The 25161-nt window shown below is 47.2% G+C and overlaps 2 protein-coding genes across 2 annotated transcripts in view; both read right to left on the bottom strand.

Annotated features, from left to right (window-relative positions):
* Window positions 1-2265: 2265 nt before the first annotated feature.
* On the bottom strand, window positions 2266-5406 carry foxg1a (forkhead box G1a). Its single transcript, XM_046413816.1, has 2 exons — window positions 3613-5406; window positions 2266-3476 (listed from the first exon to the last, which is right to left on the bottom strand). The coding sequence occupies exon 1, from the start codon at window positions 5176-5178 to the stop codon at window positions 3865-3867; it is 1314 nt and encodes a 437-aa protein (XP_046269772.1). The 5' UTR covers window positions 5179-5406; the 3' UTR covers window positions 2266-3476; window positions 3613-3864.
* An 8432-nt stretch (window positions 5407-13838) lies between these two features.
* sptbn5 (spectrin, beta, non-erythrocytic 5) overlaps window positions 13839-25161 on the bottom strand; it is a 41594-nt gene continuing 30271 nt past the window's right edge. The window contains exons 60-81 of the mRNA XM_046413817.1: window positions 24908-25045; window positions 24636-24803; window positions 24430-24518; window positions 23355-23541; window positions 23172-23240; window positions 22939-23082; window positions 22643-22839; window positions 22287-22491; window positions 21508-21687; window positions 21270-21419; window positions 20938-21155; window positions 20430-20619; window positions 20182-20358; window positions 19919-20026; window positions 18942-19847; window positions 18798-18866; window positions 18115-18198; window positions 17860-17951; window positions 17534-17650; window positions 15388-15578; window positions 15098-15293; window positions 13839-14847 (exon numbers count right to left, since the gene is read on the bottom strand). Coding sequence (XP_046269773.1) covers window positions 15136-15293; window positions 15388-15578; window positions 17534-17650; window positions 17860-17951; window positions 18115-18198; window positions 18798-18866; window positions 18942-19847; window positions 19919-20026; window positions 20182-20358; window positions 20430-20619; window positions 20938-21155; window positions 21270-21419; window positions 21508-21687; window positions 22287-22491; window positions 22643-22839; window positions 22939-23082; window positions 23172-23240; window positions 23355-23541; window positions 24430-24518; window positions 24636-24803; window positions 24908-25045 — 3837 coding nt within the window. The 3' untranslated portion in view covers window positions 13839-14847; window positions 15098-15135. The remainder of the gene's footprint in view (window positions 14848-15097; window positions 15294-15387; window positions 15579-17533; window positions 17651-17859; window positions 17952-18114; window positions 18199-18797; window positions 18867-18941; window positions 19848-19918; window positions 20027-20181; window positions 20359-20429; window positions 20620-20937; window positions 21156-21269; window positions 21420-21507; window positions 21688-22286; window positions 22492-22642; window positions 22840-22938; window positions 23083-23171; window positions 23241-23354; window positions 23542-24429; window positions 24519-24635; window positions 24804-24907; window positions 25046-25161) is intronic.

Raw genomic sequence — 25161 nt, 5'->3', positions numbered from 1 at the left:
CCGCTGTGATCAGAAGAGGGTCGGGACGCAGCAGCCCGGACCGTCAGGGGGACCTGAGCTCAAAGAGATCTGCTGCAGCTGAGCCACGAAGCTCCAAACACCGAACCTGCAGCACATTCAGCTCCTCCAAACTGACAAACGGAGGAAAATCCGGAACCATCTGCGCTCCAGACAGGCGCTGAGTCACACACACACACACACACACACACACAAATAGAAACACAAACACCATCATCATCAGCATCACGTTATTATTATCTTCTTAAACTTCCTGAGTCTCCGTGTCTGATCCTGCTGCTGCACCGCGCAGCTCTGACCTTTGACCTCCACACCGGCAGCGGGTGGAGCTGAACCCGAGCCGCTCCGTCCTCAGGTGGAGACCACGAGCTGAGGTGTTCGGGCTCAGCCACAGAGGAGCTCCCACTTTGGATTTTTATAAGAACTACATTCAGGCAGCAGTTAAGAGCAGACAGCTGGAGGTTTGACCTTTGACCTGCACACACACGTCACAGAAAATAGAGCCAACACCACCCCGGCAGCAGACCGGACCCAGGCGGAACGAATTCACATCGAGTTCATTAAAAACGCGCTGAAATGAGAACAAATCAGTCCGTTTGTCAGCCCTGAACATGAATTCATTTCCATAAACGACCTGCAGCAGGCGGACAGGAGCAGGAGGAGCTGCAGGAGCAGGAGGTGCAGGAGCAGGAGGAGCTGCAGGAGCTGCAGGAGCAGGTGCAGGAGGTGTGCAGCCTCTCCAAAACACCTTTAATAAACGTGTTCACGTCGAAACAAAAGCAAAAACATCAGCAACAAGACAGAAGCTCCGGCGAGTCTGCGCAGACGGAAGCTCACGTTTCAAACACTTTGCTTCAAAACAACAACAACAATAATAATAAATTACACAACACAATTAAAATTAAACAAATCGAAGCAACCAGCTGCAGGAAGCAGTCCGAGCATCAGCCGAGCATCAGTCGACCAACCTGCGGGTCTCATCTCAGAAACACACGAGGCCGCAGGACGAGCAGCTGATCAGCTCGTGTGGACTCAGCTCAGGTTTGATGCCACAGTCACACCAAAAAGCAAAAACATTCAAAGGAGCCCAGACGCGTCGGAAGAAGGCGCGAAAACGTGACGAGCCGCCGGAAACAGAAGCACTGACTGACTGCGCTTTGGTTTAAAACCTCTAAAATAAATATTAAAAAAAACAAAGCTGCCAAAAAGACACCAGAGCAAAACACTGGCGACAAGTGAGGCCGAGGAACCTGCAGCAGGAAACCCACAGCAACGAATTCACTCTGACATCAAGACGAATTCCCGGCTACTAAATTAAAAACGACAAGTTTTAATGGCAAAAAATCTGCTGTTTTCCGAATCATTTTGAGGTTCATCTGAAGAAACCAAAGCGCAGAAAAACATCCAACACCAACACCACGGCGGCGGCTGAGACGAGCAGAACCAAAGACAACAGCAGCAACAAACCAGTCAGTCAAAAAAGTCAGCAGCGAATTCTGACTTCCGCCTGCCAAAATGCACCAAACCTGAAGGTTTGAGCGGTTTGATCTGGGAACGATGGGCCCAACAACACGCGCGCACACGCTCACACACACACACACACACACACACACAGCTAACGTGACAGACACGAGCTCAAACACATGACAAAGAGAGGAATTCTGACTCCAAATTTTCTTCTAGAAATGACGAAAAATCTGCGAGTTTGGACGTCAGCAGTTTGAGCTTTGAGGTGGAAAATGAAACGGAAATATTGTGCGCTTTGTGCACAGAAGCAGTCAGTCAGTCAGTCAGTCAGGCTCCAGCACCCTGAACGCGACCTCTCGTTGCATCATTTGACACAGTTTTTCCACCCAGACGCGCGTAAATCTTCATGCGTAAAAGCTTTACGCACACGCGCTGCGGTGTAATTTTTCTCTCCGTGTGCGTAAACAACAAGCAGAAAACACTCGTGAAACATTTCAGGTAATAAAACACTCAAAGCTTTCGTGATGTTTCGTTGCATCTCTGGTGGATTTTAGCTGCTCACAGTGAAGAAGCGCGTTAACAAAACGCCAAATTTGACATAAAATTCAGAAAGATAAGCCAGTTTCTTCTGAAGTCTCAAATAATGTTTGTAAATATTTAAAAATTTAAAAATAAGATTTCTGTTGCCTTCAGGTACCTGGTGATAAAAACAGTGAAACCACGGACGACAGGAGAGAAAAAAGACAAAAGGGTTTGCGTTAGTTATGAATGTAACCTATTCTTTTATTTTTATTTTTTTATGATTAAAACATTTTTTTTCTTTTTTTAACTTCTGTAAGCGACAAACACGGGAATAAGAATAAGACCACAATAGTATCACAACCATGAAAATTCGTTTTTAGAGACGACAATTAAAGGACAATCATTCCAAGTAGTATTAGATAATGAGGCATTTTTTTCTTCTGTCAAACAAACGGGTTTTTACATCGTTCGAAAACAAGAAAACCCCAAATTCAAATTACAAATAGACATTTTTTCTCTCTTTTACTAATTATACCCAAAAATAAAATAAAAGAAGAAGGAGAAAAAAGAAGCGTGAACGTCCGTTTTTATCGGCGATCACGTTTACAGTCAAAGAAGCACAACACAGGCTGCCACGGCGGAAAACATCCACACAAACGAGACATTTACGCTCCAAATTCAGCCGGAAAATCGGAATTTGTGTTTTCTAAAGAGGACTTTCCAACGCACATTAACGTCTTAAAAACGGGGCGGACTGAGGCAAATTGCCTCCAAGCTGCAATAAAAGGAAAAGGAAAGAAATCGGCGCCACCAAACTTCATTCACATTTCTTCTAATTTAAGAAAATTTCTAAAAGGTAAAAAAAAAATGCGATAAAAATCTCGTTTAAATGGACATTTTCTGCAGTGAAGGAGGCATCATCCACCCCTTTATTCACTCACTCACTCACTCATTCATCCAGTCCTCAATTCCTACTACATTAGGCCTCTGTGAGCTGACTCTGAATTTCCTAGAAACCGATTCTTTGGTCTATAAAAAGTACATGAACAGTTTTTAAACTTGGAAATGAATGGATGGAGAAACAGCCTCAGGAATCAGAGTCATTTTAAACACACACACACACACACACACACACACACACACTGAAATGTATAGAAAATAAAAATAAAAAAATTAGTGTTTAAATCTTGTAAAATAAAATCATTCTCCGCCGCTTCTTTTCTAACCCGCATGAGACCTGATAATACTGCAAACATGCGGGCAAACCGGCGATTAGACATATTATTATTACCTTTTTTAAATCTCAAAATTAGACAAAACTATTTTAAATACACATTCTATAAAAAGCAATGCCTCCTCCAACCACAGCAACAGAAAAGTGAGCCTACAGCTCCGCTCTCCCTCTCGGTTCGCAGCTCGGCTCACATCGCACGTCGCTGACTGACAGACTGTACAGACAAAGCCGGACACTGGAGGAACACACAGTATGTACACACAAATTAAAACTGCAGGAGGAGAGGAGGAGGGAGAAGAAGGAGAAGAAGGAGAAGAAGGAGAAGAAGCAGAAGTGAGGAGAATAGTAATAATAATAATAATAAAAAATACCTGGAAACGTCAGGGCTGCTTTCTGTTTGTCTGCTGCTCTTTTTGTTTTGCACTTTCAGTCTCTCCTCTGTTTTCTATAGCAGGTAGTTTATAATAATTTTGTCAATTTTTTTACAATGTGGCAAATGTTCAGTGTAAAATGTTCAACTTACAGTTCCAGTCATTTTTAGCTTTTCACTCCTTGAGGGGGGGGAGGGTGGGGGTGAGGAGGACGGATGGAGGGGTGAGGCCGGGGGTCAGGGTTTGGGGATGTTAGTGTATGAGCGGGTTGGAGGTCGAGCCCTGGTTCTGATGCGTAAAATAGTCAGACAAACCCCCGGAAAGTCCCGAGGAGAAGGCCGGCAGAGATCCGGACAGAGCCGGCCTCAGAGAGTCACAGGGCAGCGAGGAGGAGGACGGAGCCTGCGGGGAGTTGGAGGCCGAAGCCCGGGCGGCCTGCAAGGAGCCGCCGCCGCCGCCACCGCCGCCGCCTCCGGTCTGCGTGGTCATGGACGGGTGCGGGACGTGGGGGAAAAAGTAACTGGTCTGCCCGGCCAGCAGGTTGACCGAGCACGGGTTCAGGGAGTAAGTGGCCCCGGAGCAAGGCACGGAGAGGCCGCAGGGCACCGCCGAGGCCGCCAGGGCCGCCGCCGTCAGGTGGTGCGTGGCGTAGGGCAGATCCCCGCCGACCAGCCGGTCCATGCTGAGCCCGTTGGAGGACGGGAACGACGAGTGGTTGTTGCCCATGTTCTGGGTGAGCATGGTGCTGTAGGACATGGGGTGGCCCGGGTAGCCGGAGGACGTCCCGTTGTAGCCCAGGGCGCTGCTGGCCCGCGGGTGGTGCAGGGACAGGAAGGGGGACATGGGCCAGTACAGGGAGCCGGCCCGGTCCATGAAGGTCAGCCCGGAGGTCAGCCGGGCTCCACGCTTGAAGGCCAGCTTGGCCCGGGACGTGGTGGACCGCCGCCGGAGCTTCCCGGTGGTGCCGCCGATGAAGACGTCGTCGCTGCTCGGGTCCAGCATCCAGTAGTTCCCCTTGCCCGGATCGTCGTAGTGCCGCGGCACCTTGACGAAGCATTTGTTCAGGCTGAGGTTGTGCCGGATGGAGTTCTGCCAGCCCTGCTTGTTCTCCCGGTAGTACGGGAAGTTCTTCATGATGAACTCGTAGATGCCGTTGAGGGTGAGCCGCTTCTCGGGGCTCTGCCGGATGGCCATCATGATGAGCGCGTTGTAGCTGAAAGGAGGTTTTTCGTACTTGCCGCTTTTCTTCTCTCCGTCCTTCCCTCCGGCGCCGCCGTCCGCGTCCTTCCCGTCCTTCTTCTCCTCCGGCTTGTCCTTCTCGTCCGGGCAGCCCTCCTGGCTCGAGGAGTCACTTTTAGAGTCCGCTTTGCCGTCCTGCTGCGCGGCCGGGAGAGGAGCTTTCTGCTCGGCTTCGTCCGCGCCGCCGGGCCGGTGGTGGTTCTGGTGGTGGTGCTGGTTCTGGTGGTTGTTGTTGTCGCTTTGCACGGCCTCGGGCACCAAACTGTTTATACTGAACGACGATTTAGGAATCATTTTCACCTCTTTGCGCTCTCCCATATCCAACATCACCGGGCAATGAGGGGGGAAAATGGCAACGAGCGAAAGCGACGAACACAGCTGGGTTTCAATCTGTCCTGTCTCTGCCTGCGAACCAGGACGGGGAGGAAGGAAGGGGGGAACGATAGGAAGAAAGAAAGTATAGCCCAACAAACTATTTCATGTTCGGTTTGGGGAGAAAAAAGGAAACACACACACACAACACACATGTACACACACATCGATAGGAGACAGATAGCTGCAATTAATTAGGGAGCCACAGCCACTAAAGCAAGTAAAAAACATTGGTTGGACCTTTCCAGTCCTCAGCCAACCAGGGGAACATTAGTATTAAATATTAAGGCGTCCTCTGCGCTTTCAGCCAATCATGACGCGCAGGGAAACACACACATCCTGCAAAGCCCTGCACGCTGCAAGAAACCGCCGACGTGCCGAGTGTTTTCATGTCCTGTTCAGGCTTAAAAATTCATTCGATCAAAATAAAGATGAAAATCTGACAGACTGAATTTATTTTTTACTGTTTCAACAGCAGAATCGCTCGCTTTGACTTCTGGTGATTTGTTTCGCGTGTTTTATGTTGAAACTGGAGGCTCCGACTCACACGTCAGCCCCGCGTGAAAACACAAACATTTGGTTTGGAAATTTATTGGACTTTAATTTGGACTTTATTTCAGAATGTGTATTTTTACAACATGTTTGTGTATTTTTTTTAAATCGCCCCCCCCAAAAAAAAAAAATAAAATAAAATAAAATAAAGAATCAGACGTGAGAGCGTCTTACACGCCCAAATGACTCGCCAACACGGACACTTTTTGCAGCGTGGAAAACACACTCACCCCTATCACACACCCGCCTCCCCCTCCCTCCCCTCCTAAACTAACTGGAAAACACACACCGTGCATGCGTACACCCAAATCCCCGCCGCTCCTCGTATTTACACTCAAATATTTTCCCCTTCGGCGTCTCCAAACTGTTTACGTCCCGGCTCGGAGGGAAAATAAACAGAGTTGAGGGGATCCGGAGGGCACGCGGACGCGGTCAGGACACGCGGAGGTGATCCGTGTGTCAGATCGCAGCGGACTGAAGGCGCAGAGGGGCCGCGGGCTCCTTCTCCACAGCCGAGTCTCTGTGCGTAAAATGTGCGTAAAATGTGCGCCGGGAGGCGTAAACACGGTGTCATGTCAGCGCGCTGCTTCCAGGAAGGTTTGTAGTCGGTTTCCTCCCGGAGGCTTCGTGTTGGAGGAGAACCTGACAAGAACACAGAACCACAGAACCACCGAAACACAGAAACGCACTCAGTGAGGCCGCCGGAGGAGACGCGCCCACATGAGAAAAACATTAAAGTGTTTGTTTTATTTGAGGAAAACATCACAACACACGTCTCATATTTAAAGGGCGATGCCGAATATTTTCAGCAGGATTTATTCCACCTTTTCTTGTGAAGAGGCGTCTTTTGGTCTTAAACTCGTACTGCTGTTAGTACTGCGACCACAGCCAGCAGTACTCCCTCAGGTACTGACGCTACTGTGAAGAGCAGACCGGCAGGGTTTGCAAACCGGATGTTATATTCGTTATGTATTCATTTGAATGAAATAGAGAGTTCACAGACAGACGGCAGACATTTTACCACCACTACTGCAAGTACTTCTCACAGTACCCACACTACCTGTTAGCGGAGCCCCGTCACGTGTCATGCTGTCATTAGTATTAATTGATTACAGCGTCATCAGCAGGTTGAGTTCACCAAATAAACACACGAGACCGTGACGTGTTTCTCATTCACGGCCTCTCAGCCGTCGTAATAATACTGCTAATAAACACACAGCGGGCAGAGTACTGCGTCCTTCATCCAAACAGATTAAATAATCTGATAAAACTCCACGTCCTCTCGGCTCGTCTGAAGCAAAGGCCTCAACATGTCAGTCAGCCCACCTTAACCCGTTTAATCTGAGCCACGTGAGGAGGCCTGCTCGTCCGCCTGTCTGTCTGCTAATTTAACGCGTTTTACGGCGGTTTGAGTGCAAAACATTTCACAACAAAACGTTTGTCCCAAGCAAAGCAGAAAACTCCAGCAGAGTTCAGAGTTTTCATCCAAACTAGTCAGGAAATCTTCGCGCAGTTACAGAAAAACGAAAATCCATCAGTCAGGAACAGAAGAAGAAGACGACGAGCGGGTCAGTCACATCCAGGAAATAATAATGACATTAATAATAATGACATTAATAATAATGACATTAATAATAATAATAATCTGCGCTGAGGTGGAACACAACCCAACAGCTCACATGAAGACAAGTGATTTTATGTCGCAGACTGCAGTCGGCCTCAGTCTGTTTTAGTTTCTGATTCAGTTTGTGTTTTGAGCCCAAAAGTCGGCGCTGCAGAAGATTTTATATTATATATTTATGTTATATATTCCCACACAGTTTGATTACTGTGGAGAGAAAGTATGATGGCAGATTCTTCTGGTGTGTATAAAACAAACAAACAAAACTGGAGAAGAATACGAGTCAGCAGAAAGTAAAAAATAAATGAATAAAACATATTAGGCCGATACTACTACTTCTAATAATAACAACAAAACAGGATTCGGTGTGTTGCTTCGCTTTGGTGCTTTTATTCTGCGTAAAAACGCGTTCTGAGTGGACAGAAAAGTTTGAAATGTTCGTGTTTTTTTTTTAAATCATGCTTTTATTTTGATGGTATGGTTTGATGTTTGTTTGTCAGCTGCTCGGGGAACTAAACACACTGTCTGTTTGTTGCTGTTGTTGTCGCTGAAAGTTTGCTCACAGAAGCTGAAGATGTGAGCTCAGTTTGGACTCTTAACCGTCTCCGTTTATGGTTCCTGTGTGTGTGTGTGTGTGTGTGTGTGTGTGTGTGAGAGAGAGAGAGAGAGAGAGAGAGAGAGAGAGAGAGAGAGAGAGGACTGCAGCATCCAAACAGGACTGAGCAGGAGGAGGCGCTGGCGGAAAAAGTCCATCCACCCTCAGCAAGAGAAAAGCCTGAAACGAGGTGTGTTTTCAGGTCTGGATTCACGGAATGAGCCTTTAAACCCAAAGCAGCAGGCGGACCCGTCAGAGAGGAGGGACGACAAGTGGAAGTAAAGACGTGTCTATAAACAACGAAATGTTTTTGACTAACAAATCACACCAGACTCGGTTCATTTTCCTCGCGATTTTAAAGCACTGACGCGCTGAGAAAGGCTCTTTTGTTGGCCAGACTCCATTGTTTTCTACTGAATTTTAAAACAGACCCAGAACTGGGACGTGGGGCACAACCAAACCAGCCTCATTTCTCTCACTAACACCATGACATGCTTTAGCTTTCTGTGTGAGGTTTGAGCGGGAGGACGACTTCCCGTCTCTTCGGTCGGTCAACAGATAAAAAGCATACAGTCAGATCATCTGAATGCATTAAATCACCCAAGTTAAACCAGACTCTGTTCGTTTTCTTCTAAATTTTAAAACGTAATGTAACTGCAGTGCAAAGAGGAGAGAGGAAGAAAGAGGTGAGCTTTTCTTTTCTCTTCTGTTGGTCAAGTCACAACTGCAACATCGAATCGGCCCAAACCAAACTCCATTCAATTTCTTCTGATTTTTATTGAGGAATACATTTAAACACTTGAACGTGCTGTGCGGAGGATGACAACTGAATTTCTTCGCACACAAATAAAAGAGCTTTGATTTTATACTTTGGTCTGAACTGTGAATATTTGCGGCAACTTTAACATCTGTTGACACACAACAAAAGTTTTGAATTAAAATGTATCAAAGTGATTGTAAATGAGTTCAGCAGCTGCTTTTACTTCAGAGCTGTCCAATATTAGAAAACAGTTGAAACACTGACAGCCTCCAGATGTTCATCAGGATGTCACATTTAATCCAGCTCGTTCACAGACTTCTTCTTTATTATCAACCGTTTTGATTTAAAATGTTTTCTCAATTTACACTTGGCACAAAACGGACTGACTGACTGCTCAAAGTAAGAAGAAAAAATTAGCACAGTGAAAACTTTCCACTTTTATTAGATGTGGTATATTTATGTTTGGGTGGAACAGAAAGACGCTTTTTAAACTCAGTCAGAGCTGCAGAGGGAAAAAAAACACGAATGTGACCTTTGACCTCCGTCATAATTAACATCTCAACCATCAAAGACTCATCCTATTTTTGTGGATTTTATTTGAACATCAACTTTCATTTCGCTCTAAAAGACTCGACATTCATGCTGTCAGGTTTACACGGACTGCTGATGACTTCAGCTGCCATGTTTAATCAAGCTGAGAAAGTGTTTCACACCCGAGTCCTCCACAGAGTTAACGGCACACACAAACACCAAGAAATGAGTTTTGTCAGGAGAAACATGTCAGAGTGAGCGTAACCAATATGGATCAATGAAGCTGATCGAGTGGCTGATCAGGGGGCAGCTGGATCACAAAGCATGGAGAGTTTCCAGAGGTTCTCAGGGGATCCCAATGGCCTTTAAGGAGGTTCTCAGGAACTTAAGGGGGTTGATCACAGGGTTCTTTTAGGTTCTTAAGGAGGTGGCGTCTGCATGGGGTTCAAAGTCATACAAGGAATTTACTGATGTTCTGAGGGTTCTTTAAGGAGGCTGAGGGCATACGGGGATTCCTGCAGTTTCCCTTAAGGGTTGGAGTATTTGCAGGAGGTTCCACTGGCTTTGCACAGGGTTTGTAAGGCGTTTCTGTAAGTTCTAGAGTTTTTCAGGGAGTGATTGAGTGGTCCTAGTAACTCTTAAAGAGTTTTCTGAGCTCTTGTGGAGGTTCCACTGATTTCTTACTGAGGTCAAGCTGTTTTTAAAGCGGTTCTTGAGGGCATTCCTTAGTTTCTTAAACAGGGTCTGAAGCTTCAAATGGGTTCTGTTAAGAAGTTCCTGTACTGATGTTCCAGTTTCTTTGGAGTGGGATCAGTGGGATCAAGGAATTTTTTCTGAAAGAGGTTATTAAGGGGGTTCCTGTGGTTCAGAAAGGGTTCCCAGCGGACCATGTTTTCTTGGCTAGGTCCCACTGGTTTTAATAAAAAGGTTACTTCTTAGACTTAGGCCCCTGAAGAGTCCCAGGAGGGTTTTACTGGATATTCCCGGGCCTGGTCCGGGATTTGAGGTTTTAACAAAGTTCCAGGGATTAATAGGGATGGAGGGGGGTGTCAGTAGATTCTCCTAAAACATTTTAGTTCCAGGAGTTTTTTGATATTGTCATGAAGGAGGCTCGTGCGGTTTTAAAGGTTTCCAACAGTCCTCAAGACGTTTCATTAAATATCAAAGGAGCAGCTTGGGTATTCGGTAATGCAGGGGACTTTGTGGCATATTCATTCACTTCCATGAGTTCCACTGGTTAAGGAAGGTTCTGGGCTTCTCTGGGAGCTGTGTTAGGTTAGCAGATGGTAGCTGGGGGATTTCTTGGAGTTACAGAGATTTAAAGAAACACTTCGAGGTGGTGGTTTAAGGGGGGGCGACTGAACAGAGTCCTGCTCTTCCAGCTGAGCTCAGAAACCAGAACCTTGGTCCTGCCTCCACCTGTGACCTCTGACCTTGAGGGATGGGGAATGGAGGCTGTTAATCTGCAGAATGTTTCTTTATTTCCTCCGAGTGCGTGGATGTTTGAACACACGATCTCTCAACGCGCCGCCCGCATGTAAACACACTGTATCATCATCATTATTATTACTGTTGGCTTTAAGGCTCAGAGGGAAAGCAGTGAGCAAATAAATCAGAGGGATCAACAGCAGAGAGGAGGAGGAGGAGGCAGCTGAAGAGGACAGCGGGCGCCTCCCAGCGGCAGAAATACGAACTACACTAACAGAAATATAAGCCGCTCTCATGCATTTATTTATTTATTTAACGTTTCATCTTTGAGTGATGAGATGTTCACATGTTAATCAGCTTGATATGAAAGGATACAACATTAAAATCCGACATTACAAGACTCGTTCAAAGCGGCGGAGGAAAACGTGAAGGTGGACGTCATCTGTTCTGATCTGAAGCGCTTCCGTCGGTCATTTCAGTGAGTGAAACGTGGACAAAACGCTTCAAACCGTCTGCGTTAAAGAAGCAAAATCAAACGCAAACGAACGCTAAAATTCTTCGACTTATTTCTTCTGCCTAACTGAAATGCTCATCATCTTTTTCCTTCCAGTGTTTCTGTGCTCCATCAAACAGTCTGGACGTCATTTCAGAGTCGTTTTCCACCCGACTGAACCCACAAGTTAACCTGTCAGCTTATTAAAAGTGAAATTATGTCTGATGAGAGACAAAACCTCAAAAAATTAAAGTAAGAACGGCGGCCATTTTGACATCGTATTTGGTGTGTAAATGAATATTTAATTTGTGTATTTTCTATTTTATAATCCAGGGAGCTGGAATATTTATACATGAATATAACAGAAGCTTTATTTGTATGTAAATATTAGGCTGCAGCTCCGTGCAGAATAATACATAATACATTATGAATAAACTCTAATTCTTCATTTGTTGCCTAAAAACATTCACTTTTAAATACATAAGAACCCGCATTTAAAAGCACGTGGTGTGTAATTCAGACTGACTGAACAGAGTCTTTAATTTTAAATAAACAATAAAAAATTCCAAAAGTCACCAAAAAACAAAAACAAAAAAACAAACAAACAAACGGATATTTTAATTTGAAGTTTAGTACGGAATCAGGTTTTGGGGGCCATTTCCTGCCCCGCAGAGGCCGGATTTGGTGGAAATAAATAACATAAATGAATAAATTAAGAGCAGTTGAAGCTTCGGCCTGCCGGACTGAGCAGAAGACTGACCTGAGATCAGTCTGAACACAGCTAAATGCACACTTTAACCAACAAAAACACCGCGCTGCGTTTTCTGTTCCCTCACAGAAAAGCCTCGTCTGCCCAGCGACGTGCCGGTGAATTAAACTGCTTCTTAAACCGGTTAAAGTGGGTTTGATCCGCAGCACAAGTCGGCCTGGTTTGGCTCGGATCTCCTGCTGCTTTTCTGTTCTCTGTCGCCGTGAGCTGAATGTCGAAGCGCGAATCAGACGGAGGCCTGCAGGGACCAAAAGGTGTCCAACAGAAAAATGAGTAAAGGTGACGGTGAAGCTGACGGCCGCTCCGATTTTTATTTACTGAAAATACAAAATGCAAACATCCGCTCACGCGCTCAGAAGTCCGCTCGTTAAAGCTCCAGTTTCCGCTTCGCTTCTTTACAGGGAAACGTTAGATTCCATGTTGACCCGGGAAATCAAGCGTTTCAGGCGCGTTTGGGTGTAAAACCCAACAGTTAGAAAACATCCGCAGGTTTTCACCGCTTGTTCAAATGGACACGAACTCAAGCTTCTGTTTCCTCAATTTATTTAGATGATTTTCAAATTAAAATGAGGCTTGACGAGAGAATTAAAAACGAAATAATGAGACAACGTCAGCAATAACCTCAGCTGGATAAACTGTTGTATGTAACATCATTTTACTTTTGTTTTAGTTCTGTTGTTGTGATTAGTTTTTTGTGTTTATTTAGTCCCGTGCTCACTGGTTGAAGTGTTTTATTTGAAAAGAGCACCAAAGTGAAGTTGTGAGATTGATTTGGACTCTCTAAACATCTTGAGCTGGTGACAACATGAATTGATGAGGGAGAATCGGCCTCAGATTATGAAATAAAAAGCAGAAAACGCGCGTGAGTCGGCGGCAGACGGAGAAGCTCCTGCTGTCCTGCAGCACAAAAACAAGCAGGAAAATCATTAGCTGTGTTGGCGCCGCGGGGTTAATGGTTCAATCAATGTCAAGCGCTCAAAATAAACTTTTGAACCGGACAATCTGCCGGCTGGAGCCCGCAGGCTCAAACTGAGAGCCCCGAGAGGCGCAGAGGAAGCTCATTACTGCAGCGACGGCGACACCCTGAGGCCGAGAGGGGAACTACACCCTCATCAGGCACAGAGAATATCACTGCAGTGTATCATCAAGAGCGTGTACTGCAGTAAAGCGTCCTCTGTCGTCCTGTCCCGATCAGCTGGCTGTGACTCCTGCAGCTGATGCAGCTTCAATCATCAGCTTGACTGCAGCTGATGATTGTTTGCTGATTGTTTTCTCCATGAATCCACTGACTGTTTGGTTTGTCCAACTGGTGTCCAAACAGTGAGACATGTGGTCCCAAAGGGACTCCTTCACAGAGTTTGTTCAGTCCGACCAACAGTCCAAAGCTCAACACGATCACAAACACATTGAGAGGAAAAGCAGCAAAGCTTCACAGCCACGTGGGCCCCGACAGCCATCACGCTGATCCTTGGTGGGGTGGGAGAAACAGTATGTCATTAATGAGGACAACATCAACCGCCTGACCTGCACTGACCTGCACTGAAATAACTGGCTCAGGTGAGTCTCAGGTGGACGACTGAGATGTTGAGTTACCAGCTGCACCCAAACTGAACTGCTCTGAGTGAGTTTTTCCATTCAGCAGAACACAAGGCGACTTCGGGTTCAGGCCGAGGCTACTTCCTGGAATCAGACCGACTGCAGACTGAACGTGGAGATGAAATCTCAGCATTACGGATTGAAGTGACGTTGATATGAGATGAACACACTCACTGTACACTTGACAGGGAAGCCTGAAGCTGCCTCAGTGACTCAGCTGAAAGTGTTGGCACATGTTGCCACACAACATGAGCACAGGAAGAAGACGGATCAGGAAGTCCATGCTTTAATGTGGAAATATTTAATTAAAACATTCAACACAACTCAATCAAATCAACAAGTCTGAAATCCTCTAGTTTTAACAACATTTCTCATCATCTACAACACTGGAAATGCAGCATAGAAATCTTAAAGCAATCAATGCACTGAATGAGATTAGTTAACAGAAAAACACGAAACGCTTTAATTTGAAAGGCTGAATGTAAACAACATTGTCCTGATGCGACGTGCACCAACAGACACGTGAAGGAGTTACGTCACGTGTTTGTGATTCAGGTCGTCTGAATGGCTCTCACTCAAACACTTCAATTGACTTTAATTTCCCAAACTGAAGAAGTGTTTCAACTCCCGATCGCTCTCAAAAGTGTTAATGCGACTCATTATTTTTAATGATTGACTTATTGATCTGATTGAATGGAGGAGAGGATGAGTCTCAAGTTGTTTGGATTTGTTGCTCATTAATAAATAAATGGAGTTCATTTCCAAAAACACCAAATCATTAAGCAAAGTTCATCTTTTAAAATCATCTCTGCTGGTGTTTCATCCTCTTCTGCTCCTCACTGTGACAAATCTGTTTGGATTCACTTGCTGTAAATCAGTTTCAATGAGCGAGAGTCACTTTTCAAAAGGTAAAGATCAGATTTTGGAGATGAAGTCACTTCAGACACACGAGCAGGTTCTCGTTTGAGGCGGTGAGAATATTAACACGAGTCTGTCGCTCTGATTCACTGACCTGGAACAGACTGAGATTTCAGGTCTCAATTCATTTCTGGACAAATAAAGGTCTTCGAGTTGTCAGAGCCGTGCGTCAGCAGATGTTTGGCCAGAGGACCAATCAGCTTCCACCAGCAGTTAGTTTGTAAATCGCACAGAGTAACTGCGTGTCAGTATTTACTGATCCTGGTCCCGTCCAAAGAAAACCCAATGAGGGCTTTTCACGCTGCACTTAGCCCAGAGTCCAGTGTTTCAGAAGCTGCTCAGTCCCAAGCTGAAAGCCTTTCTGTAAGACAAAAAGAACATGGACAGTCTCAGCTTTATCTCTCAGCCTTCCTCAGAGGGAGGAACTGATCTGGGAACAGTAGGCGGACCTCCAGTTAAGATGTCCCTGTTTGAAAGCCAATGAGCTGCCTCCTTATTCCCTCTGTAGTTCTGTTCAGTCTTATGTTCTGTCACGCACTTTGCAGGTAAATGATGATGGTGTGTGTGTGTGTGTGTGTGTGTGTGCATCTCTGAGAAAGTCAAAGTGTCACCTGATGACTGCTGGCGTCAGGCAACAGTCAATCAAACTCTACTTCTTAGCGAAAAGCTTCCTGAAGACGTTCATCCTCGACTTTTCTTTGCTCGTGTTGTCGTCCGTCACCTGGGGGGTTGCAGCAGGGGGGTCGTGGGTGTCGGGTGGAGGAGGAGGAGGCACAGATGGGAGCTGGTTCTGAACGCTGCGTGTGTCTGTGGGGCAGTGAACTACAATCAGGACGGGCCCCACATAGCTGGATTCAGTGACGTGCTCGGCGAGGACGTGCGGTCTGCTGTGTGGGCTCACCTGTGCTCCTGAACTCGCCCTCCTCGGGGTAGCGGTGCTTGTTGTAGTAGGTGTGGGGAGGTTTGGGTGGAGGTTGCCCCTCTGCTGATGACTGTCTCTGCAGGCTCTTGGTTCTCCCGTCCGGCGGCTTGGTCGAATCATCCGGAGCCTCGGCCAGCTTCTCCAGACTCAGGTTGACTGAAGATGCTCTCCTGAACAAACACAAGACAATATCAGAGTACTCACTGTGTTCAAGGTACTGCCTGAGTACTATCTGATGTGTACCAACAGTAAGACACGCCTTTATTATTATTTAACAATCATAAACCAGAGAAGAAGGCAGATAAGAGCCACGTCCCATTCATTTTAGAGTGGACATTTGGGTTGTGACATTCAAACAAAGCGTCTCGTCTTCAGGTCCGGCCTGCCAGCTCTGCTTAGAACGGACCAAAGCCACGGCGGCCACGCTGACAAAGCGTCATCAAGAAAGAGTTTTGGCTGGCAGGCTAGTTTTCGATTCGGACTGTTTAAAGCTACTGTAAGTGACCGTCCAAAGGCCAAACCACAGCCTCCAGCTGCTGAGAAGCAGTTTCCAGAGGTCCAGCATTCAGGGAAATCCTCAGCAGGCATCTAAACCGAGTCAGATCCAGTCTCACCTTCGTGTATCCGTCACACACACAGGACCAGACTGGTTTTAGCTTGGCTCCCCACAAAGACCAGAAGGCTTCGATAAGATCTACTCGTTTGCAGCTACAATGATCACATCAAACGGTGAAATCCTGCTTATTAATGGATTAATGCTGTCTTCAATCAGCGATGTTGTCTCGTCTGCAAGCTGACCAATCTGATAGACGATATTCATGTATTCACCCAATCCCTGGCAGCTGATGTGACTGATACACAACTGCCTCTCTCTGTCTCACACACACACACACACACACACACACACACACACCTGGGGATGTGTTCACGTTACAAGCAGCGCCCAGTCGTTTCAGATCTGCTGTCGCATGACGGCCTGCTAATAATAAACACATCCTCCTGCACAAATCATTTGATCAGCGTGTTTCACTGCTGCATTAGTCATGTTGCCTCTGCAGTGCTGCATTTTCCATCTCCACACTGCAAACCGAAGCAGATGAAATGCACGGCGGCATGAATGGAGCCTGGGCCGCGTCCTGCGTCACCCTGTGTTTTTCCACCATTGTGTGTCGGCTGAATGTAACTCACCTTGTCAAAGTATCTCATTAAAGAAAAATCCTGCTGGCAGAGAGTTTCATTTCTTTGGCCTGTCACCCACCTGAGAGGAGCTCGGCATCCCCACAGCGCACAGTGTGAACAGGTAGATGTGAAAGTCAAGGACAAATTACCTGACGCTGTTTGAAGGAAACCACTTCAGTCTGAAACTCCGACAAAACACTTTGGACTGACAGACTTCCAAGCAGCCATGAGTGCTTGTGGAAGTCATTTCGCTTCAGAAGTTAAATTCTTTAGACCAGGAGAAATTCAGATGAATCACCTGAGCTCTGATTGGAGTGAAGGCCAGGACAGACTGTGGCATCTGGTGGCACAGCGTGAGTCGTGAAGCTCCTCCTTGGTTTCTTATTTCAAATCTTCTGTTTGTGTGCAGCTGTTTTGTGAGTGATGGCAGCACAACAGACAAATCTGCTGTCTCCAGTAAATGCATTTCACTTTGGCCTTGTGATACTGCTGAACGTCTGATTAAAACACACATATTGAGCCAGTCTTGAATGAAATACTTTGTCACTGTGTGCACTGCACCCCAGTGGCACCATAACTGCTGAAACCTTTCATGTTTCTGGATGATGATGACAAATGAAGGACCTTCGCTCCTCAGTCCTCCTAAGTTTGAAGGTTGTGACGACACAAAGCAAAGTCTCAGCCCTCATTAGTCACACACATTCAGCTGCTGTTGGGTCAATGGACAGTCCATCAACAGCCTTTCTTTCCCAGCTCTAAATTCATTAAATAAGCATTCTGAACATTTTCAACTCCTGAAATAAATCTTCAGCTGAAGTTTCCATCAGCTCTGAAATTACAGCATGTCTGACACTCAACACACACCGACAGCTAGGAATCAGATTTAGCTTAAAGGAAGGAGAGTGTGCGTGTGTGTGTGTGTGTGTGTGTGTGTGCGCGCGCTTACCCCGAGTCGTCCGAGTCAGTGCTAGAAGATTCAGGTCTGTTCTGGAGCCTCTTCACCCACAGCAGCTGCAGGTCTCTGCTGGATGCTGCGAACACATACTGACTGCCGTCCTGCAGTCTGAGACACAGTCACACAACAGAAAAACCCTTTCATGAGCTCATTTATCAACAGTACAACGTTGCTAAGCCTTAGCTGACCCCAGCAGGTTGGTCTTCTCTGTTCAAACCTTCACAAACAGTCTGCTGGGTGTTACAGTTCCTGTCATCTCTGACTTTAAGTGTTGTGTTTGTGTGAAGGTGCGGATGCTGTTGTTGCCACTCCCTCACATCACTTTGATGGTGTGCTCCTTCCTCCGGTAGTGAACGTTCTCCCTGCAAACAGCTCCCACCATGCTGATAGGAGGCCACCTAAAGGTCCTCTGTGGGAACACAACGCAACACAACCAAATGAAAGTCAGGTTCTGGTGTTTTCCAGCATGTTAACATGAAACAGAATTTAAACATTCACTTGTTCATTGTTGTCTCAGTAAATACACACTGCTGTGTTGGGATGCACCATCTTCTGCTGTTGTCAGTGTTTACCTGTGCAGCGGCTGCTCTGTCTGTAAACAGGCCGAGCGTCTCTCCTTCCAGAACAGCAAACACCTCCTCCCAGTGCTCCACCCCCTGCGGCAGCCAATCACAGAGAAACAACGTACACCTGTCAGCCAATGAGCACACTGCACATGCAGCCATGTTGGAGCTAACGGTTGTGATCAATTAAAGGATACCACATGACCAAAATGCAGATTTTCAGGGATGCCTGTGTACATCCTCTGCAGCCGGGCAGAGCAGCCGGGCGGAGCATTACTGCCACCAACTGTTATCCATGTGCACAACACTTTGTCTGTCTTTTTAAAAATGGTCAACACGTGCCAAGGGACAACACTACAGACCATTTCAGACTCTCTAGTCCGTTCCAAACCACAGCATGTGGATCCACATGTTGGCCTCTGGAGGACCCGACTTGGAAGGGCCCATCCTGCCAAGGAAGCATCCTCGACTTTGAGAAGCATGATGGTAAAGATTTTAATGTACCCAAACTGGCAAATGAAAGCCACGTAAATCTCATTTGGGAAAGTTTGCAGTCAAAATAAAAGTTCACGGGAGTTGGAAACGTTTTGTTGTTCTGCCTGTCGTCATCAGATGTTGACTTGATGTGAATATCTGACGTGTGCTGAAACAAATCCACATCTGTCCACAGCTGTCCTGTTTGGGGTTCTCACCTTGTTTCCTCCTTGTTTTAGCTTGATCTCCAGAGTTCCCTCCATTCTGATTGGCTGCACTGCTGTTACCTAACAAAACGGCAGGTGTGACACAGTCAGAATCAGTTTTCAGCTTATGTCATGACAATTAACTTGAGGTTTTACCTCCGGCGTGGAGCTGCTGAAGCTGGCTTCTTCCTCTGGTACGTCTTCCAACTTCCTCTGTCGCTGTGGAGGAGACGCAGGCAGCTCTCTTGTTGCAGAAGCAAGGTCAGCTGATTCAGAGTGCTCCTCTGTGATTGGTGCAGCAGACGGGGAGTCAGGTGGTGTAACCTGTTTGGCAGCAGGTGGAGAATCAGGAAGGTCCAGGTCGTGGAGCTCTTTGCTCACTGAAAGCGGTGGTGATTCAGGAGCAGAGGATCTTTTTGTGACAGGTGGAGGCGGCGGTTCAGTGGGAGCAACAAGCGCTCTGATTAGTGGAGGTGAGTCAGGTGGTGTGGTGGGCTTCTCCAGTTGGCGTCTGGACGTCCACTCTGTAGAGGACAGTCTGGGCTTTGGAGCTAGAGGAGGTTTGGATCTGGGACGATGGTTTTCCCCAGGAGTCTCCTTAGATGAAGGAGGGACGGAGGTTTGAGGGGTAGATCGAGGTTTGGGGGAGGGTGGGGGAGGTGACTGAAGACATTTTGGAGAGGACGAGTCAGCTGATGATCTGTGAGGAGTGCCACGACTTCTCCACGCTCTCACAGTTGGGCTGGAGTTGGGACTAGCAGAAGGACTGATGGCCTCTTCTTGTCTTCCGACACTGAAGTGTCTCTTCGAGTCAGGGTGGGCAGACGGGCCAGGTGAGGTGCGACCAGAGGCAGCGAGACTGGTTTTCATGTCCAGTGTGGTCGATCTGAGGGTTCTGTCTGTCCTGCCGATGCTGACTCGACGGAAGATGTCTCTGGAGGAAGACATCTGTGGGCTCTTCGCATCAGACAGTTTCCTCCTCAGGGATGAAACTCTTGCTGTAGGCTTTCTGTCCTCGGGGTCCATGTTCTCGTTTCCATGGAGACCCAGTCTCTTCTCCCTCTGAGAAGAGAACATTCAGATTTAAAAGAAATACTACAAATGAACCTTCATTTGTAAAGTTACCAACCAACCTGTGTTTTCTTCTTCTGTAGTGCCATGAAGCGGTCGCTCTGGGCCTGGATCATGGCCTCCAAGTCCTCCTGCCTCTTCAGGAGCTCCATAACATCAGACACAGAGTCCTGGAGGACCCAAAAGAACGACCATGTTTAAGCAAAGAATGGCTCTGGTTGGCGGCCTGGTAGCTCACCTGGCCGAGCAGCAGCCTGGATTTGGCTCCAGACTAGGCCCTTTCCCCTCTTTCCCTCCAGCTGTTATTATTGACATAAAGACCTACCCCGTAGTCCTCAGCCATCAGTGTTTGTTCATAGGAGCTGAGCCAGCGCTCTGCCTGCTCCAGTTCCCTCTGCAGAATTAAAATCTCCAGCTCCTCTTCATACAGGATCCTGGTTTCCTCCCAAAGCTTCTCCACTCGCTCCTCCAGCTCCTCCAGCTCACAGACACGTTCCTCCACCTGCGAGGACAATGGGAAAAGATACAGTGGCGGTCCTCTTTGAGAAAAGGATTTGAGCCCTTAGATCTCACCTCTTGGGACATGAAGTTTCCTTCCTCAATCAGGCGCCTTCCTTCCCCTTTCACAGCCTGCGATTTGCAAAGCTGCCTGTCAATCTGGACATGGTACTCATCATGCTTTTTAATGAGCTGTTCCAGGTCAGCTCCCTCCACACTCAGTGCCTCCCCTCGTACTAGAGACAGCATCTCCTTCAGCCAGGCCCTGGGACACAAGGCACAAGGCGTCCAGTTCCATGAACACAGACCACATCTACTTCACTATGATCTTTACAACAGTGAATATCCCATCCAGTCTGTTTCCTGCTAACAAACACACTGAATCTGTTCATCTGTACCACAGTTAGAGGGGACTGAGCCCTCCACGTCTTTAAAGTAACAGTTCCAATCAATGAGCTAAGCTGAGCAGAGCTGATGTGGGCTGGCTTTAAAGTCAGCTGCTCCGTATCAATGCAGCACTTAGACAAACCACAAACTTATCATCATGGAGAGTCTGCATCAACACAAAGTGAACAGAACCTACATGAGCTCAGTCCACTGGGCTAAGTATTTCTGCATGTCTTCAGCCTGGCCCAGTCTGCCACGGCGCTGGGACGCCTTGTTCTGGACGTTGGTCCAACAGGCCTCCAGCTCCTCCAGCTTCTGAGTCACAGCGGCTCTGGCCTGAGGCTGTCGTCTGCTCAGAGCCCAGCCCTCCTCTCGGTTCCTGGCCACCTCCTCAGATATCAGAACCAGGTCCCTCTGACAGCAGACATCAACAACAGGTAAACTGGTGTTGTACAGACAACCCTGTAGGCCATTAAACTGAACTGACTTAAGGGTACAAAATGGTCAGTGTCGCTGCCTGAATCCTACCTCCAGTGCCTCGTGTTGTCTGAGCAGAGTCTGGATGGAGTGCAGGTCCTGGTCCTCTGAGTCCAGCACAGCCTCCTTCTCAGCCATCCAGCCCTTCAGCTCGTCCACATCGTGATGAAACTGATGAATCTTTTTGGCTGACTGCAGACTCTGGAGGACAGGGGACAGTCACCACCACCGACACCACCTTCCTGGGTGTCACCTCTGTGTGTGTGATGCACTGCTCGCTGTGTGGTACCTGTTCTCTGGTCGTGATGCTGCTGTTGAGCTCGTCCCACAGCCCGCTGAGGGCATCGTCCCTCCTCCGGGCCTGGCTGTTCTGCTGCAGCCCTCTGCTGAGCTGCTGCACCAAGGTCAGCCGACTCCGGCCAAGACCGGATATCTCTGACACCAGAACCTCCAACTTTTTCTGAAGAACCTGCAGGCAGATGAGGAGAGAGATCTGGGCTGAGTTTCAGTGCTAATACCAAAGAAATTCATGTTTCTACTGGAGTTCTAAATGTTATCTACTCAAGCCACTTAAGTCTGAGTCTAACGCTCATTCAGACAAAGAGATCAATGAGATTCTGAATCAAACACAGTACACCTGCTGGTCAGCAGCACCAATGGCACCGTTTACAAAGGGTTAGCTGTGACAGATTTGCTTAGCAGCAATCTGATCAGCAATTCTCCTCTTACATGTTAGGAAATACACACTTTAATGAAGCAATAATTATGCAGATCAACCCCCCCCACCCCCACCCCCCACCCCCAAAAAAACAGCAAACTTATTTTCAGCTGGACATGAACATGTTGAAACTGTGGGGACACGAGGAGAAGCCATTCCTTTAGCGGCTTCAGCTCTGTATCGTCTTGTTCAGCAGAAAACCAATCACAGTTCTTTGCAGTTAGCACTACAGCAGCAGCAGCAGCTACTCCTGGTCCCGAATATGAGCTCACACACACACAAAGAAAGCACATAGATGACCGCAGATCACTTGACCAGATCTTGTCTCATGTCTCCGATCTCGGTCTCACCTCTACCCCCTCCAGGTCTTGTCCGCAGTCCTTGGACTCTGCCACAGCCTTCCTGGAGCTCAACCATGTTTGTAGTTCATTGGCTTCTCTCTCAAACACGTAGAAGCGGAGTTGGTCCTCCAGAGCAGCACGTCGAGTGGAGGACAGTCGGACAAGACACTCAAAGTGTTCGAGGACATGTGGGAGACACTCAGTGACCAGGTGGCTGAGACAGACACATACGTGGACTTTACTTTTCAAATAAAAACAAAAAACATTTTGAGACTTCTATAGATAAAAAGCAAACTTAGGTCCTAATGCAGACCGCTGGCCCTCCCCCTTCTGAATCGACAGGTACACGCTCGGTGTGTCCTCACCTGTTGGGATGTCCCAGGTGCTCCAATGAGGCTCCGCTCTCCTGAAGCCTCTCCAGCGTCCTCCTCTGGTTCTCCAGCTCCACGTCCACAGAGTCGAGCCTCCTCAGCAGAGCCTCCGTTCCCTCCTCGCTCCTCCCACAGTCCCGAGATTCCAAACCTGCTCGTTGCTCCTCCAACCACATCTCCAGCTCAGACACCTCAACACACACACACACACACATTAATTAACTGAAATACACAACAATATACATGCTCACACATAGATGGAAAAATTCATAGCAAAGCAATAACCTCACCTCAGTGAGGAAGGTGTGGATGCTCAGCGCCTCTTTAAGGAGTTTCCCCTTCTGCTGTGCCTCCATCATCAGCTCCTCATGGAGACTCTTTAACTCCTCCAGACGCTCTTGGATGTCGTGAGACGCAAAGTGGCGCCCTCTGACCTGCGACGGTCAGCATAATGTATCACATCAAACAATCTTTCTTAACACAACATGTCAGAGAGTTTCAGCAAAGAGTGACGCCTCCTCACCAGACTATGCCCCGCCTCCTGAACAGCCTGGACCAATGGGGTGCGGCTTGAGATCTCCTGCATCACAGCCTGAAACAAAGAATTCTTTTCATTTCAAAGTCTTTGATAAACCAGCACAAGGTGGAGTCATTACCGAGTAACAAAGCGTGACATGTTCTTTATGTATGTTCAGCATTTTGTCACCTGGTGTTTGTGCAGGAGCTGCTGGCTGCTGCTCAGGGAGATGCCACAGTCTTTAGCAGTGACGGAGGGCAGTCTATCGCTCAGCCAGGCCACCTCCTCCTCTATGTCTCTGTAGAACTGGAACAGAACCTGCCAGGCCTCCAGGGTTTCCCTCCGACTCTGCAGAGGCTCTGACAGGTTGTTGTACCTGACCGAGTCGAGAACAGTGTGGTCAGTGTTAGTTAGTGCGACAGTTAGGTTTAGGGGTCATTTATCACCACGACGTCTGATTGGCTGTTTTCTGTGCATCGTTTGTCAGCCGTGATAACACTGCACTCGCACAGAAACTTCAGATGATCGGGCAGGTTGGAAACAATTCATCCAGATTATCTAAACCACTTTAAGGTTAAAACTGGAGAAGGAAGCTCATGTGCAAAGTGACAGATTTTTATATCACAATATTTTAAGAAGGGTCCGGCTGCAGCTTCGCAGAACCTTCAATCCATAGCATCAACAATAAAATGAAACTGATATTAAAAGGTAGAGTATTTTAATAAACTATGAGCCAAAGAGAAAGTAATATGCCAGTCTGGCCATTTGATCCACAACAATATGTGACTTTCAGTGCAATAATGTGATTTAACAATGAATAAATCAAACAAAAGGTGGCTTATGGAAAAATATTTGGAAAAATAATATAAATACGGTGTTTAAGCTGTGTTCACGAGTCTCCCTGTATGTGCTGCTGACACCATGTGAGCAGCATAAAAGTTGCAGCCTTGTGTTATTATTTTATCATCTTCACAGGGCAACTTTAACCCTCTGCTACAATATTAATGAACATCATGTGGGTTTTGGTCTCTTCTGTGACCCAAGCAACCCACAAACCACATTTGGAAGTTTAGCTTCTTCACATTTGCCTTTCGTGTTTTTTTATCTGTTAAAACTGTGCTCTTGTGAATTTAAGCCTAGAAAGAAGAAGCTGCTATCCAGAGTGATGTGTCGGACACAAATCGTTCAGGCTGAACGCTGTGCAGCCTCCTGAGCGGAGCTGCAATTCACACCACAGCCAGATTTGACAGAACACGTCTCAGACCTGTTGATGGTGTGTGCCACTCTCATCTGGATCTCCTCAGCCAGGAAGTTTCCCTGAGAATGGAAGCTCTTCGCCGTTTCCACCAGACCCTATTGAATTAAGAGATATGATACAAAGTGATTTACTGTCGTCCCTGAGATTCAGACACAAGCTGGTTTACAATCAAGCACTAACACGTTTTCACTCCCGTGAAACACATGGTGTACCTGGATTCTGTCTCTGTGTCCGTCCACCTCCTCCTCCAGGCCCTGCAGAGCCTTCAGCAGCCTGTTGATGGACGGCAGGTCGCTTCCACAGTCCTCATTGGCCAGTTCCCTTTGCACCGACTCCACGCACTGCTCCACGTCGTCCAGCGAACGCTGGAACTGCAGCGCCTGCAGTCAAATTTCCACATGTCCAGTTCTTTTAGCGAGATTTTATTTTGTCAGTGAGTCAGTCAGTCTGCAGGAAGTTTTCATGTTACAGCCTGTTACAGCACCTGGTAGGCCTCATGCAGTCTGGTTTTCTTCTCCTCACAGTTGCAGATCAGAGCGTCCCAGTTGTCGGCCAGCTCTCTGAGTCGAGGTCGAACCTTCACTTCAGCCGAGCGACACTCAGACAGCAGCTTCTCTCCTTCCTGCACAGAGACAAGACATCATCAACTCAAATTTTATTAACTGCTCAACACACACACTGGCCACACACACTACTACACACAACTAAACTGTGAGGAAGCAGATTTCAGTGCTCAGA

This window comes from Scatophagus argus, chromosome 15, assembly GCF_020382885.2.
Source record: "Scatophagus argus isolate fScaArg1 chromosome 15, fScaArg1.pri, whole genome shotgun sequence".
NCBI classification, from domain to species: Eukaryota; Metazoa; Chordata; class Actinopteri; family Scatophagidae; genus Scatophagus; species Scatophagus argus.
The sequence above is the reverse complement of the archived record's forward strand: the minus strand, read 5'-3'. Positions and strand labels throughout refer to the sequence as shown.

Bases quoted from the DNA above. Each gene is read 5' to 3' on its own strand.
- foxg1a (XM_046413816.1), bottom strand. From the start codon at position 5,178: ATGTTGGATATGGGAGAGCGCAAAGAGGTGAAAATGATTCCTAAATCG.